Source organism: Vicugna pacos, chromosome 20 (assembly GCF_048564905.1).
Source record: "Vicugna pacos chromosome 20, VicPac4, whole genome shotgun sequence".
NCBI lineage: Eukaryota > Metazoa > Chordata > Mammalia > Artiodactyla > Camelidae > Vicugna > Vicugna pacos.
This window is the reverse complement of record NC_133006.1, coordinates 27,498,663-27,522,441: the sequence shown is the minus strand read 5'-3', so window position 1 is coordinate 27,522,441 and position 23,779 is coordinate 27,498,663. Positions and strand designations below refer to the sequence as shown.

The window sequence follows — 23,779 nt, the reverse complement described above, 5'->3', positions numbered from 1 at the left end:
ACGCCCACCAAGGCCTAACCACGCCCACTAAGGCTAGGCCGGCTCAGTGAGCCCTGACAGGGGCTGCTTCCGTTTGGATTTTGTTTGCAGAGGACCTCAGGAATGATTTGCAGGCTAGAGGTTCTGACCCCTCAACGTCAGTACCTCTAATAGCTTAGCAAAGCTGGGGAAAACTTCCTGAGGTTGAGTTCGGGGCAGCTGGAGAGCTCTGCAGAGTCTCAGTTTTGTAAACCAGTTTTCTTCCTCAGAGCACTGGGTGTTTCTGGGAAGGAATGCATTACTGTTTCTAGAAATAGCAACGATGTTATCAATGTATGTCAGGATTGCTACAGTGTCTTTTTTTTTTTTAACATTTTTTTTCTTTTGTATGTGTGCAGAGGGGTGAGTTAATTAGGTTTATTTATCTATTTATTTTTAACAGAAGTGCTGGGGATTGAACCCCGGACCTCATGCATGCTAAGCGTGCACTCTACCACTGAGCTATGACCCTCCCCCTGCTACAGTGTCTTCGAAAAACATGGTTCGGGGTGGGGGGTGGCTACTTTCACAGTTGAGGAAATCCATGGACAGAAATTTTCTTCCATCTCACCCAGGTAAACATTGATGAATATTGCTATACTTGCAAAGGCACCTAGAACCATCTGGCCCTAAACCCACTCTGTGATAAAATCTTGCCTTGTGTGGTTATGTGAGGATACAAAACCACCTGATGTGATGTCAAGTGAGGTAGAAGCTATGGAAGTCCTGGACTTCCTTCTTCTCTAAGGTAGCCCTTCTTCTTGCTGAAATTATACTCCACATCTTTGAATTTGTGAACAAATATGATGTCACGTCTTGGCCCCTGACCGTGGGTAGGTATTTCTGAAACGACCTGCAAATATTCTAGGTTAGTCCTCTGTGTACTATGCATGGCCCCTGTTATTGGCAACTGCTCTTTTGATTTTAGTGACGGGTAGAAATGCAGTCTCCCGAGGTAGGGATGCTTCTAAGCCAGAGATTCTTAACCTGGGCTCCATCAACTTGGATGGGGAAAAAAGAAAGTCACAGTGCTATCGCCACGAACGTCTTATTGAAATCTAATTCATCCACATATCATGAATGGGGAAGACAAGTCTCAGCCGTACGGCTAGTACTGGTGACTTTGACCAGATAGAAGTCATGAATATGTTCATGTCACATCAATTGTTGCAGGTATCTTGAGAAATCATTTCTATTTTTCAACAGTTTGAAACTTCAGTAGTTACTGGAGCCACTGTTAAATATTGTAGTTCAATTTGTTAATGAAGCAGCAGTACAGTGCTATAGCACACATTTGATTTTAAAAATATTTTGATCAATGTAGTGACAATATTAAATTTTGTATTTCAATATAACTTGTTTCCTTTGAATTCCTATGGGTTTCATTTTATGCATTCAAAAAGCATCCTCCCAAAAGGGGAACTTAGGTAAAGAAGTTTTAGACCATAAAAAAAGGACAAACACAGTTCAGACAAGAGGCACTGCTGCAGTGATCACACGAATCGATCCTGTAACAAGTCATCTAAGAGGTCCCTCCCATCCCAGGGCCGAGACTGATGCTCAGCTCTGGGAATGGTCCAACAGATCTTCATCAGGCCGATGACTTCATTCATGAAATTGGATCTCTGAACAAAGACTCATGGGATAGTGAGAAGTGCTGCTTTAATAATTCAATCATTTCATCAAAGACATTGGTATCAGGTGACCCTCAGAGGAGCAAAGACCTCCCTGTGTCATATGTTTGGGCCCCAGGGACAGTCAGAAACCATGAAAGCACACTTCTGTTCATGGCTCTTTGTCTTGCCTTGTTTAAGATAGAAGGGACGTTTCTTACAATAAAATAATTGTAGGCAGGATGTCAGAGAACGCAGCATTGAGGGTAGCCGTCTTAACCACAAGGTCTGCTCGACTTCCAGGGATAAAGCTACACTGGATTGTACACTAGAGAATCCAGAAGTGCATTTAAATGGCAAAAACCAGGGCATTTATGGCTTATTCATTTGCTGAAAACTTCAACAAGTGCTTGTAGTCCACTCATGCAGAGACCATACACCCTGCCGAATGGAGCACATAAAGTATAAGACTTGGTCAGTGGATGACATCACAGCGTCTCAGATCTTGTGGTTTTCCACATCCATGAACAAGCGTATTATTATAAGGCCTCAGGAGGTGAATGCCTGACAGCTGATGCTCACAGACTGAGAACGTCACATGCTCTGAAGTCCACAGGAGGCTCCAAACAAAAATACAACCAACAAAATCACCCAAGAGTCATTTAAAATAAGAAAATGCAAGACAGACAAACAGTAAAACTTCTCTCTCTAAAGAGTAGAGGAGGCTGCAGGTTGCCACTCCCCTGGTTCTTGGCTGGTACCAATGATTCAGATCGGGCCAGGTGGAGTTCTGCAGCTGGGCAGGTCAGCACCTACCTCTGTGTACTCTTTGTAGCTCCGGCTGATCTCCGACAGGCTCTCCCGGGCAGCTTTGCTGGCAGGGGAAGTTGCAAAGGCTTGCTTCATTTTGCTGGCACCATCTTGGAGGCGTCTTTGGATACAATAACCTTCATAGAGTTCATCGACCTGCCAGAATCAAAACAGGAACGTAAATATTTATCCCACTTGAAGGAGAGACATAGGCCATTGTTAAGAGCTTAAAGACACTTTATGTTTCTGACCTCAAAAGGAGAGTCTTGGAGAAGTGTCATTCTTCTAGACAGATGAATCTTGTTTTCACCACTATGATCCATTGTCTATTTCAAAACAGATTTTACCCTGAGCCTTCTTTTCAAATTCTACAAAGTGAAAATGAACTTACTACTGGGGACTGTGTAAGACAAGGATTAGACAATGAAGGCAGGATTCTTTTTTTATAAGGAACAAACACTGGAAGGGTGTACCCAGAATTTCATACCAATGTGACGACTTTGTAATAGACTGGGCCATTATTGCTTTATTTTAGGAGACAGTGTCACAAGGTGATAGTCACACAACCAGATTTAGATTTCTTTTAAAAGAGAATTTGAGGCTATTTATTGAAGATGATTTTTGGAAAGATGTGGCTCAAAAAAAGACAGAAAACACAGGTAAGTTATTCTTAAAATTAGAGTGAAGCACAACTGTCAAAACTTACCAAACTGGACACTTAAGAACCGTGACTTTTTTGCATGTAAATTGTACACAATTTAAAAAATAAATGGGAGCAATGGAAATGAATATTCCTTTGCTACATCTCTATAGTTACGCTTCTAAATAATAATATACCCTTTTGATCATACTCATTATATAAGCCTGATAGTCACTTAATGCTTCTAAGACAGTGACTCTCAACCAGTCCAAGGCTATTTAGATACCCAGGGTACACTTGGCAACATCTGGAAACATTTTTTTCAGTGTCACAGCTGGGAAGGGCTACAGGCATCTAGTTGGTAGAGGTCAGGGATGCTGTTAAAGATTCCATAATGCAGAGGACAGCCCCCCTACAACAAAGAATTATCCCCAAATATCAACAGTGCTTAGGGTGAGAACCTACAGTTATTCCAGATGATACTTACCTCCACAGTCTTGTACTGTCTTCAGTTATCAACACACCAATCACAGATGACAATTGGAATTTTCAGACAGATTAAAAAGAATGGTACCACCAGACATTAGCAGAAGCCAATGAAACCTATTATTTCTGGTTATCTACCTAGAACTACTTGAGTTTTTCATTTCAGCATAAACTGTGTTCCCTCAACAAGGAGGCTGAGCTATAAGATCTAGAAGAAGGTGGAGATGAATAGAATGGATTCCAGAGTTTCAGACTCCCCTGTTTTCTGAAAGCAAACTTCTGGCTGATCACTAGAAAGCATCACTGCTGCCTGTTAGTAGGATGATCTTCCACAGTTGCTTTCTGGATACAGATGTCAATCATACTTAGCTTAGAATACGAACATTCAGAGCCTGAAAGTGATTGTCTTGGTTTAAGGATTCTTTGTTGCTCTTCAACAAAAATTCACTGCACTTTACTGAGAGGAACTGCCCAAATCCTGGAAGGAACAGTCTTTCATCTTAGGAGTTGGTGGATTTCTCTCTGATTAAGATAGAGGTATAGGACTGAAGAGGTGACCATATCTGCTTATAAGATCCTTTGGTTGGGTGATTGGCATAAAGGGTGGGTCCCATACTTTAAAACTAACCTCAGAGTCACTTGGTGAGCTTGTTAAAATGCTGATACCTAGGCCCCACACAAAGATGCTGATTCAGTAGGTTAGGGCTGGGCAAGGAATTTGAAATTTTTATTCTATTTATTTATTTATTTTAAAAATTAAATTTTTTTTATTTTTCATTTTTATTGAATGGAAGATTCTTTCAATTCTCTAGTGCCTTACCATTTTCAAATGTTTCGAGGAATCTGAAATTTTAAATAAACAGGGCAGACTGTTCTCATGTGGGAGGTTCCCCTCAAGACTTAGAAACACAAGGGCCTCTTCCAATGCAGGCCAGGCCACATTCACCCACATGGCCTCCTGGGAGACTGCCCCTTCAGTCCTCTGCCCCCCTACTGGGTCCACAGTCTCTGAGATTGTAATCCTCTTAATAAGGACACTGCTCACTGGACTAGTAATACGGCCCTAATGACTTAGTGTACTACTTTGCCTTTAAAGAAAAGTTTATTCTTGTTTCCATTTAAATATCAACCTATCTAGCCAAAGGGAGTTACCCTTCAGGAGGAAGGATAACTATGTACTCACCTAAGCAGAGACCCACCCATCTGTAGGCAAGTATTTGTTCTATCTAGATGTCAGCAGTGGCTCTCATCAAATAAATGGATTGACTGACTTATTCAATTAAGTACACTTTGTTAGGATTTGTTAGGGATCTGTGCATAAGATGCTGCAGGTAGAGTACCACCGACCTCTTATAGCCACTAGGATTGTTATATCTCACAGTGATGGACACAAGGTGGATAAACACACTCTTACCTGATACTAATTTTGTTTTCTTGCTATTTTTCAAACTAAACAGTAATTTCAAAGCTCACCTGTCACCTAAGTATCTTCTAACGGATGTCACTGTTTTGTTTATTGAGTTCAGAAAAAGCAGCAATTTCAAATTCGCCGAGGTAATAAATATCTTTCAAAGTGGGAATGTACAAAGGCAGTATTATATACACATGTTTACAGACACAGACATCATCACAGAATTTTAAACTGGAAAGGATTCTTAGGATCATCTAGATTGAGTACATGCACCTCCTGGCCTCATTGCAGAGTAGAAAGCCAAGGTCCACATAGATGTTCAAGCCTACTGGCAGAGATGAAACTAGACTCTGAGGCTTCTGACTCCTAGTAGAGAGAACCACTAAAACCTCCAGTTTCTCCACTTGGAAGATGGGCTGATGGGTGCAGATGAGACCAAGAGTTGTTAATGGTGTAATTTAGCTGCCCTCAAAGGGAAATTGTTTCCAGGTTGTACGGATATCACCTGATGGTGTCGAGAACAAGGGGGGAGAGTCCCACTCCACACTAGGCTGGCGGGACCATCAGTCAGCTATTTGCAGGGTTCAGGACTGGATGTCAGGGACCCCGACAACCTGGTATACATAGAGGGGGACGATGAGGATGAAAAGGAACCTGGAAACCAAGCTGTGTGAAGAAGAGCGGAAGGAACTGGAGAAAGATTCAGGGAGGTACACAGCAGCTGACTTTAGGTACTTTAAAGGCTTTCATGAAGAAGGTTTTGGGGGTACCAAGTTGAATGTGGGACCCGAGTGTTAGGCAAGCAAGAGGATTTCTGTAGGGTCCATTTGGTTCCATCTTTAACCAGACAACACTGAGACTGTATCTTTTATCAGGCACTGTGCATGCTGCATAGGAAGTACTTAATAAGTGTTTGTTGAACTGAAGTAGAGTAAAAAATAATGTGCTAGATAATTCGGTTCTCCATTCTGATTTTTCCTCCATCTTTACTGCCTGTTGGTGGAATTCATTGCTCATCAGCTCAGGAATCAACTGGGTAAGAAATTCTCCATGGACTAGATGCTATGCTCAGGCTGAAGGCCTAGGGATCACTGACTGAGAACTAAAAACCAAAGGCAGGGACAAGAGGAATGTCAATTACCTTACTAATGTGAAACTCCAGGCGTCTCATGTATCTTTCAATCGTCTTAATTTGCTGGAATTGAAAGAAGAAATTTGAAAAAGTACAGCCATTTAGTTTAACTGATTAGACCTGGGTGGATATCTTTATCTTACACTCAAAAGGACCAGAAAATGCTATTTCCCTTTTCCTCCCATCTTTGTTGCTACTTTAAAGAGTCTCTAGCATCAATGTGGCAAGTATTTGTAAAAATACTGAATCAATACTCTAAGCGACAGACTTGACTTAGCTGTTGAAATCCTGGTGCTTAACATCAAGGGAGGGCAACAGAATGGAATTCACTGGATTTCTGACAGGACAGTATCATATTGGTATATACTTAAACTCCGTCGTGATAACATTTTATCAGCTCGAAGATGGACTTTCTTCCCTCCCGCATTTTAATATCTCTGAAATTGGGGTGCATTTTACAACTGCTACTGCCTGTGTTACTCCAAGATAATCGTAGTTGGTAATGTGTCATCTCTCCCATTTGAGTTATAAATGTTATAACGTACATTAAATTTAATTCACCTTTAAAATATCTGCAAACAGATTATACTATGATTCAGCATTAAAGGTATCTACACACAGAAAGGCATGGAAAGAGACAGCACCATATATAACTGAAAAAAAAAAACCAACCCTACATTTAAAATAGGTCTAAGAGAGTTTTGTCACTAAGTATGAAATACAAATTTTAAGTGAAAAGAAAGAACTGTGTCACAGTTTAGCTGGAATCACTCTTTTTCTTAGAGGCACCTAAAATAACAATGTGTTTTCCAATCAAAGTTGTCTTTGATTAGATGAAAGATGATAGTTCATTTTTAGAAAGGACCTTCAAACACCTGGGAAATTCTTAAACTTATCAGCCCACTGAGGGACCCTGCAACCAGGTGGCGTTTTTATGAAAGTGACAAACACACTGGGTCTATACATTTTCATCATCCTCATTAGATAAAGAATTTTTTTAGGAAGAGAAAAATCATCATTTCTCTAGGATCTTACTGCACCTCAGAGATCACTGACTTCTACTCAAGGATGAAGGGTTTTATTTCTCAGTGACTCCCCAACACAGAACAACAACTTACCTTGTCCAGGTCATACAGCACACCCTACAATAAAAAAAGGAGTATCCAGATTAAAACATATCTTCCTCAAAACCCTTACTATTATTAACAGAAGGATTTTGTCTGCATTTCTGCATCCTCAGTGAAATAATCAGCCTCATAAAGTTCTGTTGGACATTTTGATGTTGCTTAAAAAGAGTAAAAACCCAGATTATTTGAAATACCAGTAAGGATACTTTTAAGAGCTAATATTTATTTATACTCTTTGTCTCCAGAATTCCATCCAGTCCCCTCTGCCCCTGGGAGTCTTAAGATTTTCACTTGCTTTGAGCTCTCCTCTCTTACATATCAAGGGGCACATAAATATAGGTTCACTTTAAATTTAAAACAAAAATGTTGTTAACAAAAAGTAGCAGTGATTATATGTATTTAAAAAAAAAAAAAGGGCCTGTCTTCCTGACTAAACATATAACACTTGGCATTTAGGAAGAGTCCTTGAGGTTGGTGATACGCTTTTCACAAACTGTTTTCACAGCAAGTTTATTTCCTGTGTGCTCACAATATCCCAGCAGAATCAGCACACTAAGCCACATCCCCCAGCAGGAGGGCTTCCATGGAACACAAGGTCCCAGCGGAAGTTCCTCCATCCAAACACCATTGTTCTCCAAGGAGGAACATTTGTTGCCATTGAGGACAGTCAAGGCCATTCAAAAGCTCTGAAGGCCATTCCACTGAGAGTTCCACGTAAATGGAAGCAATTTATCTTCTAATATCATTAGAAGGTAAAACCTTTAACCTCTATGAAGTCTTTAACCTCTGAGTCTTTGAAAAGGACAACAATATACACTTAAGCACATCTTTTTAAAAAAATTATTTTATTTTGTTTTGTTTTGGGGGGAGGTAATTAGGTTTATTTATTAATTATTATTTTTATTTAACTGGAGGTACTGGGGATCGAACCCATGACCTCCTGCATGCTAAGTAAGCATGCACTCTACCACTGAGCTATACCCTCCCTCCTTAAGCACATCTTTTTAAAAAAGAAAAAGATAACAACTACTCATGTTTATCTGTACTTCACATATGCAGGCTTTTCCTGGGCTTTCTGATGCCTCGAAACATTAAGGTGTAACATCATTTGGAACTTAACAAAATCACTTAAAATCATTAGAAATACCTCTTTAAGCAGACAAGTCCTCACAGATTCATTAGAATAGAGGACATCTGCAAGCATCTCCAACAATACAATGTGTGGTTGAACCGGCTCAAGGACTCCTCTGATTTCTCCTCCTTTCCTGAGCCTCCTTTCCCTCGCTGATAGCACTGACCTTACTACATTGTTTAAAAACTGGAGATAAAGCAAAAGTTCTGGTTTCCAAATTCTGTACTAACACTATGGTAGGAAAACTCCAACTATCACTTTCTTATATTACCTGGGGCGGGGGGTGGGGGAGGGATACAGAGCATTTCTTAAAAAGTATTTTTCCCTAATTACAAACTTCACCTGCATCAACATGTTTGGAAAATATTGAAACATGTTAAGAATAAAGCATTAAAATACACATCAGGAAGCAGAGGGTATTTTTCCCCTCGGATCTACTTTTCTTGAAGCATCTTCCTCGTCCCCATGTCCACTGGGTAAGAGAAGTTACTTAGCCAAAATAAAAGACCACCTTGTTAACATCCTACCGATTGGAGGGTACCTACCAGGCGAGAGTTTCTTCTCATATCTTTTAACTGAGCTGTCAACTTGTCCAGCTCAGTCTGGTGAACCTCCAGATACTCGCTGCAAAGATAAGAGAGTCGTTAATCGTGAACTCTGTGACTGTCAATTGGAATCTGGTGCTATTACTGGCCTCTCCCTTCTGAAGGGGAATTAAGAATCTAAACCTTGCTCTGTGGAGGGCAGGGCTGGCAGGGAAGAGGCTCTTTATTTTCTCAATCGCTCCACATTTTGAAAGCCCTAGCAGTTGTATCTGATACTATCCAGATGGTCTAAAAGGAGGACCCCTATGAGGCTGAGTCCAGGAAAGAAAAACCAGTCGGGAGGGGAGGGGCAAGACAACTCTGGAGTCAGCCCTGAGTCTGGGCTCACAGAATTCTATCTAGTTCCATCAACACTGATTGTACATATCTCACCACACACTGGGGAAGTTTTATTCTGGACCAAGCATCCCTAGAATATACTTGGGAAGGTTTCAGAACCCTTCTTCAGCAATTTCTAAAACAGATATGCTTGTCTACCATTGTTTTGGTGGAATCCAATACTACAGAGTTAAATAGAAACACATTACTATTTCAGGTCCCCTTCAGTGTTTGGATAGGATATGGAAATCCACCAGAGTTCACATCTTTGGGACTTATTTCAGGCTTCCTCAATTATGCTGCAATAATACAATATCTACTACAGAAATAGACATTCTAAAATTATCTTGTAAGACTAGCTTTTCTGACTCTCCTGGGCATTTTAGAAAGTCAAAAGATTTCAGTGCATTAGGGTCCATGCTCTTACTCAAGTCCGTTTTTCAAGGCCCGGTAGACCTCTTCCACCCTTTTGGGCTGAGGCTCTTTGGGAGGACTGTTGTTTTTGTGTCCTAGATTGTGCATTTTCTTCAGTTTGGCCTGAGGCTTCTTGAGAGCAGAGGGATTTTCAATGAAGGAGTTACATCTATGGAAAGAGAAAAGAAAAGCCAAAATTGTGAGTTTCAGGCATCCAACCAAAGAAATGCCTTTCAGTCATCTTGTGTTTGTATTAGTGTCTTTTGGGGAAGGTAATGTCCCCATGTATATTAATAGATTTGAGCCATCCCATATTTAGTTTCTTGATATTAGATTTAGCTGCTGAAATCTGGAAGCTTTGCAGGGCAGAGGCTACTGCGTCAAAGCCTGGACTCAGGTAGCGTACACTCTGAGTGAAAACATGTCACAGCACCGAAACCTCATGGGAGGCCAAGGACAAACATTTCTAAGGTGGAGATAATGAAGAGGCAGAAGGATATAATCCAACCAAAAAAATATGACATCAGGCATACATGTCTATTAAATTCAACTGGGATGTGAGTGAATACTTTTTAAATAAAGGGCCATGAGCATGACGAACTGCAAATTCTGTATACAATATCGAAGCACAGCTCATTTTACTGTGCTGCACTTTATTGTTCTTTGAAGATACTGCGTTTCTTCACAGATTGAAGGTTTGTGGCAACCCTGCATTGTCAGATGATGGTTAGCATTTTTTAGAAATAAAGTATTTAATTAAGGCACATACTTTTTTTAGACACAATGCTATTGCACACCTAACAGACCACAGTATAATGGAAACATAACTTATATGCACTGGGAAACCAAAAAATTCGTGTGACTTGCTTTATTATGATACTCGCCTTATTGCCATGGTCTGGAACCACACCTGCTATATCTCTGAGATATGTCTGTAGTGTTAAAGTAAAGAACGGCACATGTAGCTGGAAGGATAGATGTTTTTTAAACTTTATTTTTATGGAGTAAATTTTGCCTAGGTATAACATAAAACTCAACATCTCTGTTAGTGGCAGTAGCCTGCAGTGCTAAGATGAATACCTGATAATTTAAACCCAAACTACTGATCTGATTAGGAAGCTAAGAGGCCAGACCAGAAGAAACCCTAAAACTCCTAAAAGAAAACATAAGCAGTAAATTCCTTGACATAGGTCTAGGCGATGATTTTTTGAATCTGATACCAAAAGCAAAAGCAACAAAAGCAAAAGTATACAAATGAGATTACATGAAACTAAAAAGCTTCTGCAAAGCAAAGGAAACCATCAACAAAATAAAAAGGCAACCTACTGAATGGGAGAAAATATTTGCAAATCATATCTGACAAGGGGTTAACATGGAAAATATATAAAGAACTCATAGAACTCAAAAGCAAAACACAAGCCAATTAAAAAATGGGCAAAAGATCTGAACAGACACTTTTTCAAAGAAGTCATACAAATGACCAACAGGTACACAAAAAGATGCGCAACTTCATTAATCATCAGGGAAGTGCAAATCAAAATCACAGTGAAGGGCGGAGGATACAGCTCAAGTGCTAGAGCACATGCTTAGCATGCATGAGGTCCTGGGTTCCATGCCCAGTACCTCCATCAAAAATAAAAAAATAAATAGGCCTAATGCTCCCCCCAAAATAACTAAAATAAAGTAGATTAAAAAAACACCACAGTGAGATACCACTTTACCCCAGTTAGAATGGCTATTATCAAAAAGAGAAGAAATAACAAGTGTTGGCAAGGATGTGGAGAAAAGGGAACCTTTGTGCACTGTCGCTAGGAATGTAAATGGTGCAGCCACTATGGAAAACAGTATGGCAGTTCTTCAAAAAATTAAAAATAGGCTACCATACGATCCAGCAATTCTACTTCTGGGTATTTATCCAAAGAAAATGAAAACACTAAGTCAAAAAAATTTATGCACCCCCATGTTCATCGTAGCAGTATTTACAATAGCCAAGATATGGAAACAACCTAAGTATCCTCTGATGGATAAATGGATAAATAAGTCGTGGTACACACACACACACACACACACACACAATGGCTATTCAGCCATAAAAAAGAATGAAATCTTGCCATTGTGACAACATGGATGGACCTTGAGGGCATCATGCTTAAGTGAAGTAAGTCAGACAAGGACAAGTACTGTATGATGTCTCTTATATGTAGAATCTAAAAGAAAAACAAACAAAAAAAACAAACTCATAGATACAGAGAACTGACTGGAGGCTGCCAGAGGCTGGGACTTGGAGGAGTGGAGGGTAGCAGGAAAAATCAGTGAAGGGGGTCAAAAAGCTAAAAAAATAGGGTAGCAATTCAAACGAGAGGGTAAAAGACTATAATATATGGTGATGCAATGGTTGAATAAAAAGACTTTACTGTTCTGTAAGAATATATATAAATATTCAACCCCACCCCACCAAATAGGCAATGGATGTAAATGAACCGTTTATTACAAAAATAAATACAAAAGGCAAGTAAACTTATGAAAGCACATTTAACCTCATCAGGGACAACATAAAAGACTAGAAAAGATTTTTACAAAATGCTTGGTATCAATAGATGTGTAGAAAAAGGCAACTCTGTTGTTGCTGGTTAGAGGTTAAAGGGCTTTAAACATTTGGAGGTACTTTGGCAATAGGTATCAAAAGATCCAAAAAAATGGGGTGGGGTGGAGTAGGGGTAGGGAGAACTATACACATATATTGCTAGTTAATCCTACAACTTCTTTGCAAGAGGAATTCTAAATGATAGTAATTTGGGGAACGTTACATCTTTTTCATGAAAGAGAAGAAAATAACACAGGTGTGTGTTTTCATAAGGCCACATGCATGTAGACCTTCTTCAGAGCATCATAGCACGCATCCCTCTCGAGCTGCATCCTGGGTGAGAACCACACACGACTTACCTGGATCGCCTCTCCTGAAGGCCGCTGAACCCAGCAAAGGACTGGCTCCTGATGATCCCATTGGGCCCTCCAGGCGAGAAGGACTGGGATCCTACCAACATGATTTCTGGGGGTCTGGATGGTAGTCCTGTAAGACAATGGAAAGATGATGGCAAATGAGAGGCAGGTTCCAACAGAAAACACGCCAAGCTTGTCAACGATAACAGGAGGTGACCTGAGGTGAGGTGAGTCCTGAGGCCATTAGGTGCTTGGAAGGCTTCCTTCTAGGACATGTTCTACTTAAGTCAAAAGGTTCAGTTCTCAGGTGAAGAAACATACTGAGACATAAATAAATATAAATTACACACCATGACCAGTCACTTCAGGGTTTCTTCAGGGATTATTTTTTTTTAAATTGAAGTACAGTCAGTTTACAATGTTGTGTCAATTTCTGGTGTACAGCATAATGTTTCAAGAGAGATTATTTTTTAAACAACATTCAATCGTGCCCTCAAAAAACACAAAAACTTTGGAATATTTTCTTCCATTTAGAACAATAACAGCAAAGGCGCACAAATAGGCCAAGTCAAGTTTCAGATGGGTTCTGTATCACATTCAAAACACAGGCGAGTCTTGGGGTAGAATTCTACACTTAGAAGTCACAAGGCCAAAAACACTAGGTTTCTTTAGAGATGAACTTACTTAAACCTATTCTCCCTTTTTCTACTCTTGAGTACCTTTTGACAGATTAGATCGTGCCGTGATGGTGGCAGTGAGAAAAAAGCAAAGCACAAAGAGCTCTAACAAATGTAGTGATAATCTAGGTTATGATAAGAACACAAGAGAAGAGGCAGGAAAAGCAAGGAGGAAATACAGCAGAAAGCACACTCTTCCCCACTTCGGTCGCTTGCTCGCCTTTTGGAAAGACTCATCACCATTGACCAAGACGAGCTGTCAAAACACAACTTCAGCTGGACGGAAGCCCAAGGTTAGTTCCCCCAAAGGACTGCCCTAGAACAGTTAGGTAATTCTTCTGCCTTCAGAGCGGGAAGAGTTGAAGCACAAACCATTGTCTTAGCTGGTAACCTCAGTCCAGAGACGGGGACCGGCTAGCAGGAGAAAATGGGACACAGCTCCTGTCCAGACTAAAGACTTCCAAACTGAGCACACACCAAATTGGTGTTTGCATAGCATCAACAATTGCCCTCGAAAGACCCAGCAAGCAACAAAGCTTTAAAAAAAAACAGCAGCGAAACACTTGTTGAGTCCATCTAGATGTAATGGAAAGGCCAACTTCACTGGGTCCTACTCAAAGCTATCTGAAGCAGCTCAGCCAGGGGAGGAAGTTTGAGTGGGTTGCTTCCCCAAAGAGAGAACATAGCCCCCTTCCCCATGAGGCTGCAGGTTTTTAAATCCCCTCCTGTCCACCCACCCCAGGAGAAAGCAGGTCCTGGTTTGTCTGCATTCTTGCACGGTAGAGGCACTGACTCCTTTGGCAAGAGGTTTTGCAATAGGCAATAGGTTGCTCTTTGATTTGGGTGGGACACGATCCCCACCCACTCCAGCTAGGGATGGGGGCAGGGAGGCTTAAGTTTTGGAGCCTTCTCTAGAATTTTAAAAGTAACAAAGTAGAAGTATTGCAGTAAAACACATAAAGCAGATAAACAACAAGGACCTACTGTACAGCACAGGGGACTATATTCAATTTCTTGTAATGATCTATAATGGAAAAGAATCTGAAAATCTACACACACACACACACACACACACACACATATGTATAACTGAATTGCTTTCCTGTACATCTGAAACTAACATTGTAAATCAACTAAATGTCAATAAAAGATAAATTAGACAGAAATTTGCAGTAAAAATTGCAGTAATATCTAGTGCACAAAAGGCAGGACAAAACATAGTGCAAATAAGGCTCTTTCTGGTTACTTCTCCCCACCCCCAAGGTTCAAAAATAACCACAATTCACATAAATTCTTAATGAGGTTCTCCTAAGCGTTCTTTGTTGCTTACTAAGAATTCTGTCCACTATTCATTACAAACATCTTCTTAAGCTCACAAAGCATGCCTGTGCTATCGTGATATGTAACACATGCAAACGTAATAAATATCAAGAAAATGTAATAAATATTAAGAAAAAGATCAACAAAATGTAATAAATATCAGGAAACTATGTTCTTTCTGTACTCAACGATTTTATAACCTAAAACCCACCTTAAAGACTCAACTTAGCAAATTTTACTAGCATTGTATCACATTTTATAAATTATTGTTCAGTAGCTCTGTTGCATCATGGCATTCTTTGGTCACAGGGAAAAAACTTACAGTAATTGAAATATTTAAACTGGATTTGTCTTGTATTTCCAAGAAAATATATATTTATACCAAAAGGATTTTTTTCTCTCTTATCCATAGAATCAGAGGTTTCATCTACTGATGCTTGACAGCCACTCCCCCAAGCATTCTAATTCAACTAACATAAACCTGAGTATTGGGATTCAGTTAAAATAATCTGCTACAATTTCTCAAATCCAACTGTTAAAAAGAGTCTTAAATAAACTTCTCTTTGCAAAACTTCAAAGTCTCATTCAATGAATTAAACATTAGAACTGCATAGTGCAATCATTTTCCTTCTTCCTCTTTTTCAGTAATAGGTTCGAAAGCTTTTAGAGAACAAAACAAACATTGGTCCTGGATTCTAAAATTGTAAATTGCTTTAGGATGGGTAAAATCCTCAGAAGCTTTTCATTACATTTACTTGTTGAATGGATGACCCCTGGGAACAGGATGGGGTGAGCAGGTTTTGTTAATGTCCTGTTTTGCCTATCTGGTCTTAGAAATGATTGTTATCTATCAGAAAAGAATTTGGCTGATAGCTGGCTCAGGCTGAGATCTGTATCTCGACATCAATTCCCCTAGAGGCTGACACACTGCCTAAGGAGGGTCGTAAAATAAGTTTGAGAGCTTCTGCACAAAGTCAGGCTCTTGGAGAAAAGGCGTAGGTCGGGCGAGCAGGTGGAATGAGCGACGAGAGTACACAGAGCACCTCCCCCACCCACACCCCTAACTCTGAAGCAGGGGTGGTAGTTCTTTGCTACTAGTATTCCAACTGCCCCAGCAGCTAGTTATCCTGCAACTCCGTTATCATCTTTTTGACAGTGCCACTCCCACCTCTTGGTACCCTGTTTTCCAGCTGCTCCCTGGCTTCCTAGAATCTCACGGACCTGCTTCCTTCCAGCAAAACTACCCCAAAAGCTACATTCAGGCTTTAAGGACTTAAAACTGGTTCCTTGTAATCTGGCATTTTAATAGCAGACGCTCCTTCAAACCAAAGCCTTCACCTAAAGAAAGCACTGTAGTGCAATTGCAGTATCACTGCTGGTAGAGGTGTCATGTCGTACCCAAAGTTTGGAAGACAAAGTGGTAGTATCTACTATTTAAAATGTAAAAGATACTTACCCTTTAATATGCCACATCTACTGATTGTTATCTCCTATTCACAAAAAGGTATATACAGGGATGTTCATGACAGTCAGTATAATAGTGGAAAAATGAAAATAATATAAATATTAATCATTACAAAAATTGTTAATACATTATGGCATAACCATAGAATACTATGCAGCAGTTAAAAATAATAAGCCCACATAGAAAGACTCCCAGAACAAATTACAGAACAAAATAGAGTATAATACCAGGAATGTTGAAAAAACAACAAAATAAAATTATGTACAGGAACAGAAAAGTTCTGAAAGCATACACAGTCCATAGAGAGGTGGGATTGAATGGCAGTCAGAAACACTAATTTCTCTACACTGTTTGAGTTTTTATAAAGGAAATGTATTTATGTATTATAGATATGATGCAAAATTCTTTTTTGAAACTGCAGGCATGTGGCGTTGTCCAGAAAAGAGACCTCACATATAAGAACATATAAGATAACTTTGATGGGTATCCGTTCTGTTTATACAATTGCTTATATTTAAAAGTCCTGCAGAGAAGAAATATGATTTCTAAGAAATAATGTATTTGGTTTCATAAATTATGGTTATACCAGAACAAGTCAGATTCCTCAATAAAATCCCTATTATGAGCTGTGAGCTATGTACCACTTCCTTTTTTCCGTCTGAAGGACTATTAGAAATGGGACTGCACTCCTGGTAGTACGCACTATACCCAATACATATTGCTAAGGTTCACCAAATACCGTATCTAATATGCAAGAAATTCCACATAAAACAACAAACTTTTCTTTGGCTGCTACTACTTGAAACTCCCAGGGCTTTGAAAAATGTTTCTAGTCCCTGAGTTATCGATTTCTCACCTGGTCTTTCTGAAAATACCAGCAGAATTAGCATTCATTTTTGTGCATTAAATCGTGGACAGGTTTCAAATCTGAAGCAAATGGTGAAGCTGCTATGGTTTGCCCCCAAATTTGCTTTGTCCCAGGAGGTCCAGGCTGTTAAACCAGGTGCCCACCCCCGCCTGCCATTCCCACAATCTCTGTGAAGAACAGAATCTTTCTGGAAAGAATCCTAAGCACCCTAAGAGTTGACCAAACCCTACCATTCTGAGCTGAGTTTCTCAGCACAGAAACCAGAAAGCCACAGTTGTTTCTCTTCTTGACTCTTCATGCAATAAAACCTCAGCCTTCTCCCCGTCTATGCAATGCTAAGATCCAACTGAACACATATCAGAGTCTTTTGAAATTGAAATGAGTATAGGATTTTACATGTTCTGTTATGACACGGTGCCAAAAGTGGGTGCTCTGAGCCACCAGCTGACCTGAAGTTCCTCGTTTGTTTTAAACTAAAAGGTAGCTTATCTAACCAGCAGGCAGTTTTTGGACAAGAAAGGGCATGGGGTCTGGAGATGGCAGAGTCTGGGGAGGTGGCTGAGGCAGATAAAGAAAGATCAAGGGATCAAGAGGTTCCCCCTCATCCCGCCAGGTCTCATGCCTTGTTTGGACCAGAAATAAAAGTTGCAATGTGAGTGCAGTTCAAAGTGGGAAACAGCCCGCTATTAGGAGAACTTAGAGAGATCCTGATCTTCAGAATAAATGAATGAATGACAGAAGTCAACCTTGGAGCACTGCTTGGAGGACAGACAATGCAGGACATCTATCACAGGAGGGCAGCAGACCCTAAAACGCAGCTCCTAACAGTGCTCCCAGGAGAAACAGCAAAACTGGAAGAAAAATGTTTGGAAAGTTCATATATGCGACAGTTCCATTTCCCACTATACTCTGGTATCCTGGCTTATACTTTTCTGTGAATTTGATTAGCCTGAGTTAGCAAGCTTCTCTCCCCAGACGTGAACAATTCCTTCAGGGAACCCTGAAGATCAGGTAAGACAGGCTGACCTCCTTCCATCCCCTCTCAGGCATGAATCTCCAAACCGATCAGTTCACAGTAAAAGTGTTAGAGGCACTGATTAACCTATACGGTAACTGGGCAAAGCAACCAGTCAGCTGGAAGGAATGTTAATATTGCTTGTTAGGTTAAGTACACTAAGACTCCTTCAAGGAAACAGGAATCATTAGATTATGTTTAGTTGTTCCAACCATAAAAGCACTCTGCTGTATTAGGAAAACACAGAGAAATAGAAAGAAGTCAGGGCAGGGAAGGGGAGGGAAGAGCCATATTGTTTCTATCATCCAAAGACAACCACCAGCAGAATTTTGGTGCCTTTAATTTTCTTCGACTCTTTCCTTTTCACGTAAAAAATAAAAATTTTGAGCACAATGCATCTAAATTTTGTATTCTGCTTTTCCTATCAGATTTTTTTCCCCTAGAGGAGAAGGTAATTAGGTTTATTTATTTATGTTAAATTATTTTATTATTTTTTAAATGGAGGTACTAGGGATTGAACCCAGGACCTCATGTCATGCTAAGCATGTGCTCTGCCACTGAGCTATACCCAACTCCCCCACCCCTGACATTTTTTTAGAAAGATGTTGAGGGGTTTATAAATTAGCTTTTTTCTTCAGTCATCTTTAAAAGAGTACTTAGATCTACCCACTATTCATGTGCTTCTTTGGATAATAAAGGAGAGGCCATCAAGTCTACATTATATACACTGTTTATTTCAGATTTTAAGATATGATCAAAGGCAAAGTGAACCCTTGCAAGGACGACACCAGGGCTTCTCCATGGGAAATGAGAGAACATTAGCATTTGTACATGCCAGAGCTGCAGGACATCAAACATTATGAAATTAAAAAAAACAATAACACAAGAGCTGGCCATACTTGTCTTAACCCTTGAAAAGTAAAGTTTTTGTGAACAAACAACCCAATCAAAAAATGGGCAGAAGACCTAAATAGTCATTTCTCCAAAGAAGACAGATAGATGGCCAATAAGCACATGAAAAAATGTTCAACACTGCTAATTATTAGAGAAATGCAAATCAAAACTACAATGAGGTATCACTTCACACCAGTCAGAACAGCCATCATTAAAAAGTCCACAAACACCACAAACAATAAATGCTGGAGAGGGTCTGGAGAAAGGGGAACCCTTCTACACTGTTGGTGGGAATGTAATTTGGTGCAGCCACTATGGAGAGCAATATGGAGATTTCGTCAAAAAACTGAAAATACCATATGATCCAGCAATCCCACTCCTGGGCATATATCCAGAGAAAACTCTAATTCAAAAAGATGCATGCATCCCAAAGTTCACAGCAGCACTGTTTACAATGGCCAAGACATGGAAGCAAACTAAATGTCCATCAACAGATGACGATGGATAAAGAAGATGTGCCATATATATACACACACAAACACATACATATACACACATACACACAAACACAATGGAATACTACTCAGCTATAAAAAAGGAAACAATGCCATTTGCAGCAACATGGATGGACCTAGAGATTATCATACTAAATGAAGTAAGTCAGACAGAGAAAGACTAATATCATATGATGTCACTTACATGTGGAATCTAAAATATGATACAAACGAACTTATTTACAAAACAGAAACAGATTCACAGACATAGAAAACAAACTTATGGTTACCAAAGGGGTGGAGGAGGGATAAATTAGGAATTTGGAATTAGCAGATATAAACTACTACATATGAAATGAATAAACAACAAAGTCCTACTGTATAGCATAGGGAACCATATTTAATATCTTGTAATAAACTGTAATAGAAAAGAATATGAAAAAGAATATATATGTATAAATGAATCACTATGTTGTACACCAGAAACTAACACAACATTGTAACTTAATTATACTTCAATTTAAAATATATGTATAAAATAAATAAGCTACAAGGATATATTATACAACACAGGGAATACAGCCAATATTTTATAATGACTAAAAATGGACTATAACCTTTTAAAATTGTGAATCACTATGTTGCACACCTGAAATTTATATAATATTGTACATCAACTATACCTCAATAAAAAGAATGCTTTTTTCAAAAAAAAAAGTAAGGTTTTTTGTGGTGTTTTCCTTTTTTTTTTTTAATGTAACCAAATTCTTTAATATAGAACACAAACTGGTGATTCTGGAAGATGCTCATTAATGACAGAAAATAAATGACAGATCTCTATGATTTCTCAATGAAGTCAGTAAGAATATCTCAGTTCTCACCAAAGCACTTCTCTTGGGGGGTGAATGTCAATTTAGAAATCAGAGGGGAGGGCATAGCTCAGTGGTAGAGGGTGTGCTTAGCATGCATAATGTCATAGGTTCAATCTCCAGTATTTTCATTTAAAAAAAAACCCTGATTATCTGCCCCCAAATAAATAAATAAATAATAAAACTCATCTCAGTAAAGGATACCCCTCAAAAAAATAAAAAAAAAGAGAGAGCAATAGCTGCACAGCTATAAAGCTATGCCATCTCCATGTTAGACCATGTTAGACTGAGACCAGCAGGACAGTGGCAGGTTGCTGGGGTGACATGCTGGCAGAAGAAGACTCTTCTACAATCAACCCAAGTGTTTGCCGGGTGCCAGGGATGGAAGTAGACCAAGGAGCATGAGAGAACTTTTGGGGGGTGGTGTAAGTGCTCTAAAACTGTGCTGTCCTGGCTGTTGCATAACTGTATACATTTACTAAAACTCAAACTGTATACTTCAGATGAGCTAATTTTATGGCCTGTGAGTTTTACATCAATCAAGCCATTTGAAACAGCATTACCAGTTTCCAGAAAAAGTCATCACTTCTTCCGCAAGAGGCAGGGCCAAGGAATCAGGGCTTGAAAAGGAAAAGCTCAATCAAGAAGAAACCAGCTGAGAGTTGAGTATTTTCATGATTTGATGCTTTTCCCCCACAACACCATGTAAGACGCCGCACACTGGCCCCACTGTGCTTTCTGAGTCATTTCTTCAGGCCCGATTATCTGTTCCTTCGCTCTCCTCCCCTAACAATGCCATCCTGTTTCTGCTTCCCCACATCTCGGTCAAGGGCAGAAGTATAATTCAGTTGTCGGAAAGAGGCATGTGGGCTGGATGTAAATAGCCTGTTATGCTAAATGATTATTTAAGATGAATCCAAAAATAGGTGTCTGCTTATTATATGGTTGTAAGGTACCTATTACAGAACAGTTGACTAATCTTAAAAAGGGGGGGGGGATATATTTAAGTCATTGGCTTTTTTTTTTTTAGTGTACGCCTTAGAATAAATCAAGGCAAGGCTAATATTTGCTTCTCAGTTGTCAACACTGTTTGCTAACCAAATGATAAATACATGCACGAGACATTACATTGATTGACTAAGACAAGTGATGTGAAAGGATGAAAAAACTCAAGGAACAACACAGACTCACTCCTTAGTAAGAGATGGAAGAACCAAGCTCAGGGGTTCTTGCCGGCCTCTTGGGCACATACTAAACTTGCTGAACCTCAAATTTGGTATCCAAAGGATAACAGTAGTCATTCTTCCTCTCCATTTTAATAGATAAGCATGTGTATGGTTCAACTGAGATCACAGCATCATTCAGTCTCACAATCGCAAGGCTTCTTGGATATCGTCTAACCTGACTTCCTACCAACCCTATAGATGGCAGGACTTCTCCTAAAAACATACCAAAAATGAGGAAGTGCTTTATAAAAAGTAAGGTTCTTGAGAAACACAAAGATTGTGATAATGAAGACAGAGGTTCCACTAGCTTGGAAGAAAAAGAAACTCATTTTCAGAAACTCTGGAAATTGATATCGATGGTTTTCTTAAGACTCCATCCATCAACACATAATGATTAAGTTCATATTAATTGCTCAGCACTGGCAGGATGCTATGTGTTGTCCACAATCCAAAAAGAACCAAAGAATGATCTCTGCTCCAAAGTTTTAATAATTTAACAGGAGAAGAAAATATGACTGTACCTAAAGTGGATAGGAGACTATTTTTGATGTAAGAAATACGTAACAAATAACATAAAGTGAGATTTGGATGATAGTTATTTCTCAGTGCTGCCAGGAGAGCAGTTGAGTTGAGATGGTAAGAATTCGGACTCCCAAGTCAGACAAATCTGAGCTCCATTAAATACTGAGTGATAAAAACTAAAACCATAGGTACACTGGAAGCCCAGTTCAAAAGTCAATTACAATCTTTTTTTTTAAATAATTGGAAACTTACAGAAAAGTTACAAGTACAAAAAGCTCTCATACATCTTTCATCCAGATTCATCATTTGTTGACATCTGTCAAATTTCACTTTGTCATTCCCCCCTCGGTAGGCACACGCACACACAATTATTTCCTGACTCATTTGAGAGCAATTTGCATGTTTATATGCTCCTCCCTATTGAGCAATTTGCAGATATGATGTAATTAACTCTTAAATAGTTCAATGTGTGTATCCCAAAGACGTGGTCATTCACTTTACATAACCACAATACAACTACTAACATCAGGAAATTTAAATCAGTATAATACTATTATCTAATGTACATATGTTATTCAAATTTCACAAACTGTCCCAGTAATGTTCCATATACTGTCCCCAACCCCCCACCACCCCATTCCAGGAGCCAGTCCAGGATCACGAGCTGCCTCTCCTGTCATTTGCCTTCAGTCTCCTTTAATCTGGGATGGTTGCTTGTCCTTTCTTTGTCTTTCCTGACAAGGACATTTTCATAGAGTACAGTTACTTTATAGAATGTTCCTTAGTTTGGGCTTGTCTGATATTTTCTCACAATTAGATTCAGGCTATGCATTTTTGGCAGTGACATCACATAAGTAATGTTGTCTTTCTGATGGCATGGCATCAGAAGGCACAAAGAGTCACTTGGTCCCATGACTGATGATGTTAACTGTGATCACTTGGTTAAGGTACTGTTGGACAGTTTCTCCCCTGGAAAATTTCTGTTTTTGCCTTTGTAACTGGTAAGTGGTTGGTAAGGAGGTACTTGGAGGCTCTGCAAATATCTTATTTCTTTAACCCAAAAGTTTTCACATCCATTGATGATTATTGCCCAAATCAATGATTACTATGATGATGGAAAAATTACTATGATGAGTACTCTTTGAACTCAATCATTGTTTTGTTTTCTACTGTAAGAAAGAGTTTTCTTTAATCTTTTTACTTATTTCTTTTTGTCTATTTATTGTCAGGACTGCCAGGATGGACTCATGCATTCTTATTTGTTTTCTATGGGTTTAATCTATCACCATCATTTGACAAAAAAGCCAACTGTTTCTTTAAGCATCTTCTAAGCAGCTCAATCAGAGGGATCCTGCCTTGTGGACCTCAAAACTTGAAATTACTTGTGAGAATGAGCATATTCAGGGACTCAATGTATTATAATTATTTTCCTGATTATGTTTCATTTCTTTAACCAAGCCACAAACTTCTTGAATGTAGGTAACCGAGCATCTGTCTGGACCAACTTCTTTTTTGCTCAGTACTGAGTAGGATAGAAGATCATTGGCTTAGAGCCAGGCTGACCCAGGTTTCACCCAAGTCATGGATTCTCTCTGCTCTCCAATTTTTCTTGTCAATAAAATGAGAATTATAAGACCTAAGTCACCAAGGTCATTGCAAGGAGAAAATGAAATAACATATCTAAAAGGCTTAGTGTGGAGTAATGATCTTTTCTACTAATGAGAATGTATCCTTTGAAGATACATCTGACTTTTATCCAATCAAATGGAACGTGCCAATTAGA

General features: G+C 39.3%; 1 protein-coding gene across 7 annotated transcripts in view; it reads right to left on the bottom strand.

Annotated features, from left to right (window-relative positions):
- RIPOR2 (RHO family interacting cell polarization regulator 2) overlaps positions 1–23,779 on the bottom strand; it is a 179,217-nt gene that overhangs the window by 31,613 nt on the left and 123,825 nt on the right. For 6 of the 7 annotated variants that reach the window (XM_015234615.3, XM_006198598.4, XM_031688148.2 and 3 more), the window contains 6 exons: positions 12,650–12,776; positions 9,720–9,875; positions 8,915–8,993; positions 7,229–7,252; positions 6,120–6,173; positions 2,448–2,597 (listed from right to left, as the gene is read on the bottom strand). In XM_015234615.3, coding sequence (XP_015090101.2) covers positions 2,448–2,597; positions 6,120–6,173; positions 7,229–7,252; positions 8,915–8,993; positions 9,720–9,875; positions 12,650–12,776 — 590 coding nt within the window. The remainder of the gene's footprint in view (positions 1–2,447; positions 2,598–6,119; positions 6,174–7,228; positions 7,253–8,914; positions 8,994–9,719; positions 9,876–12,649; positions 12,777–23,779) is intronic. The other variant, XM_072945581.1, reaches the window with a different exon arrangement.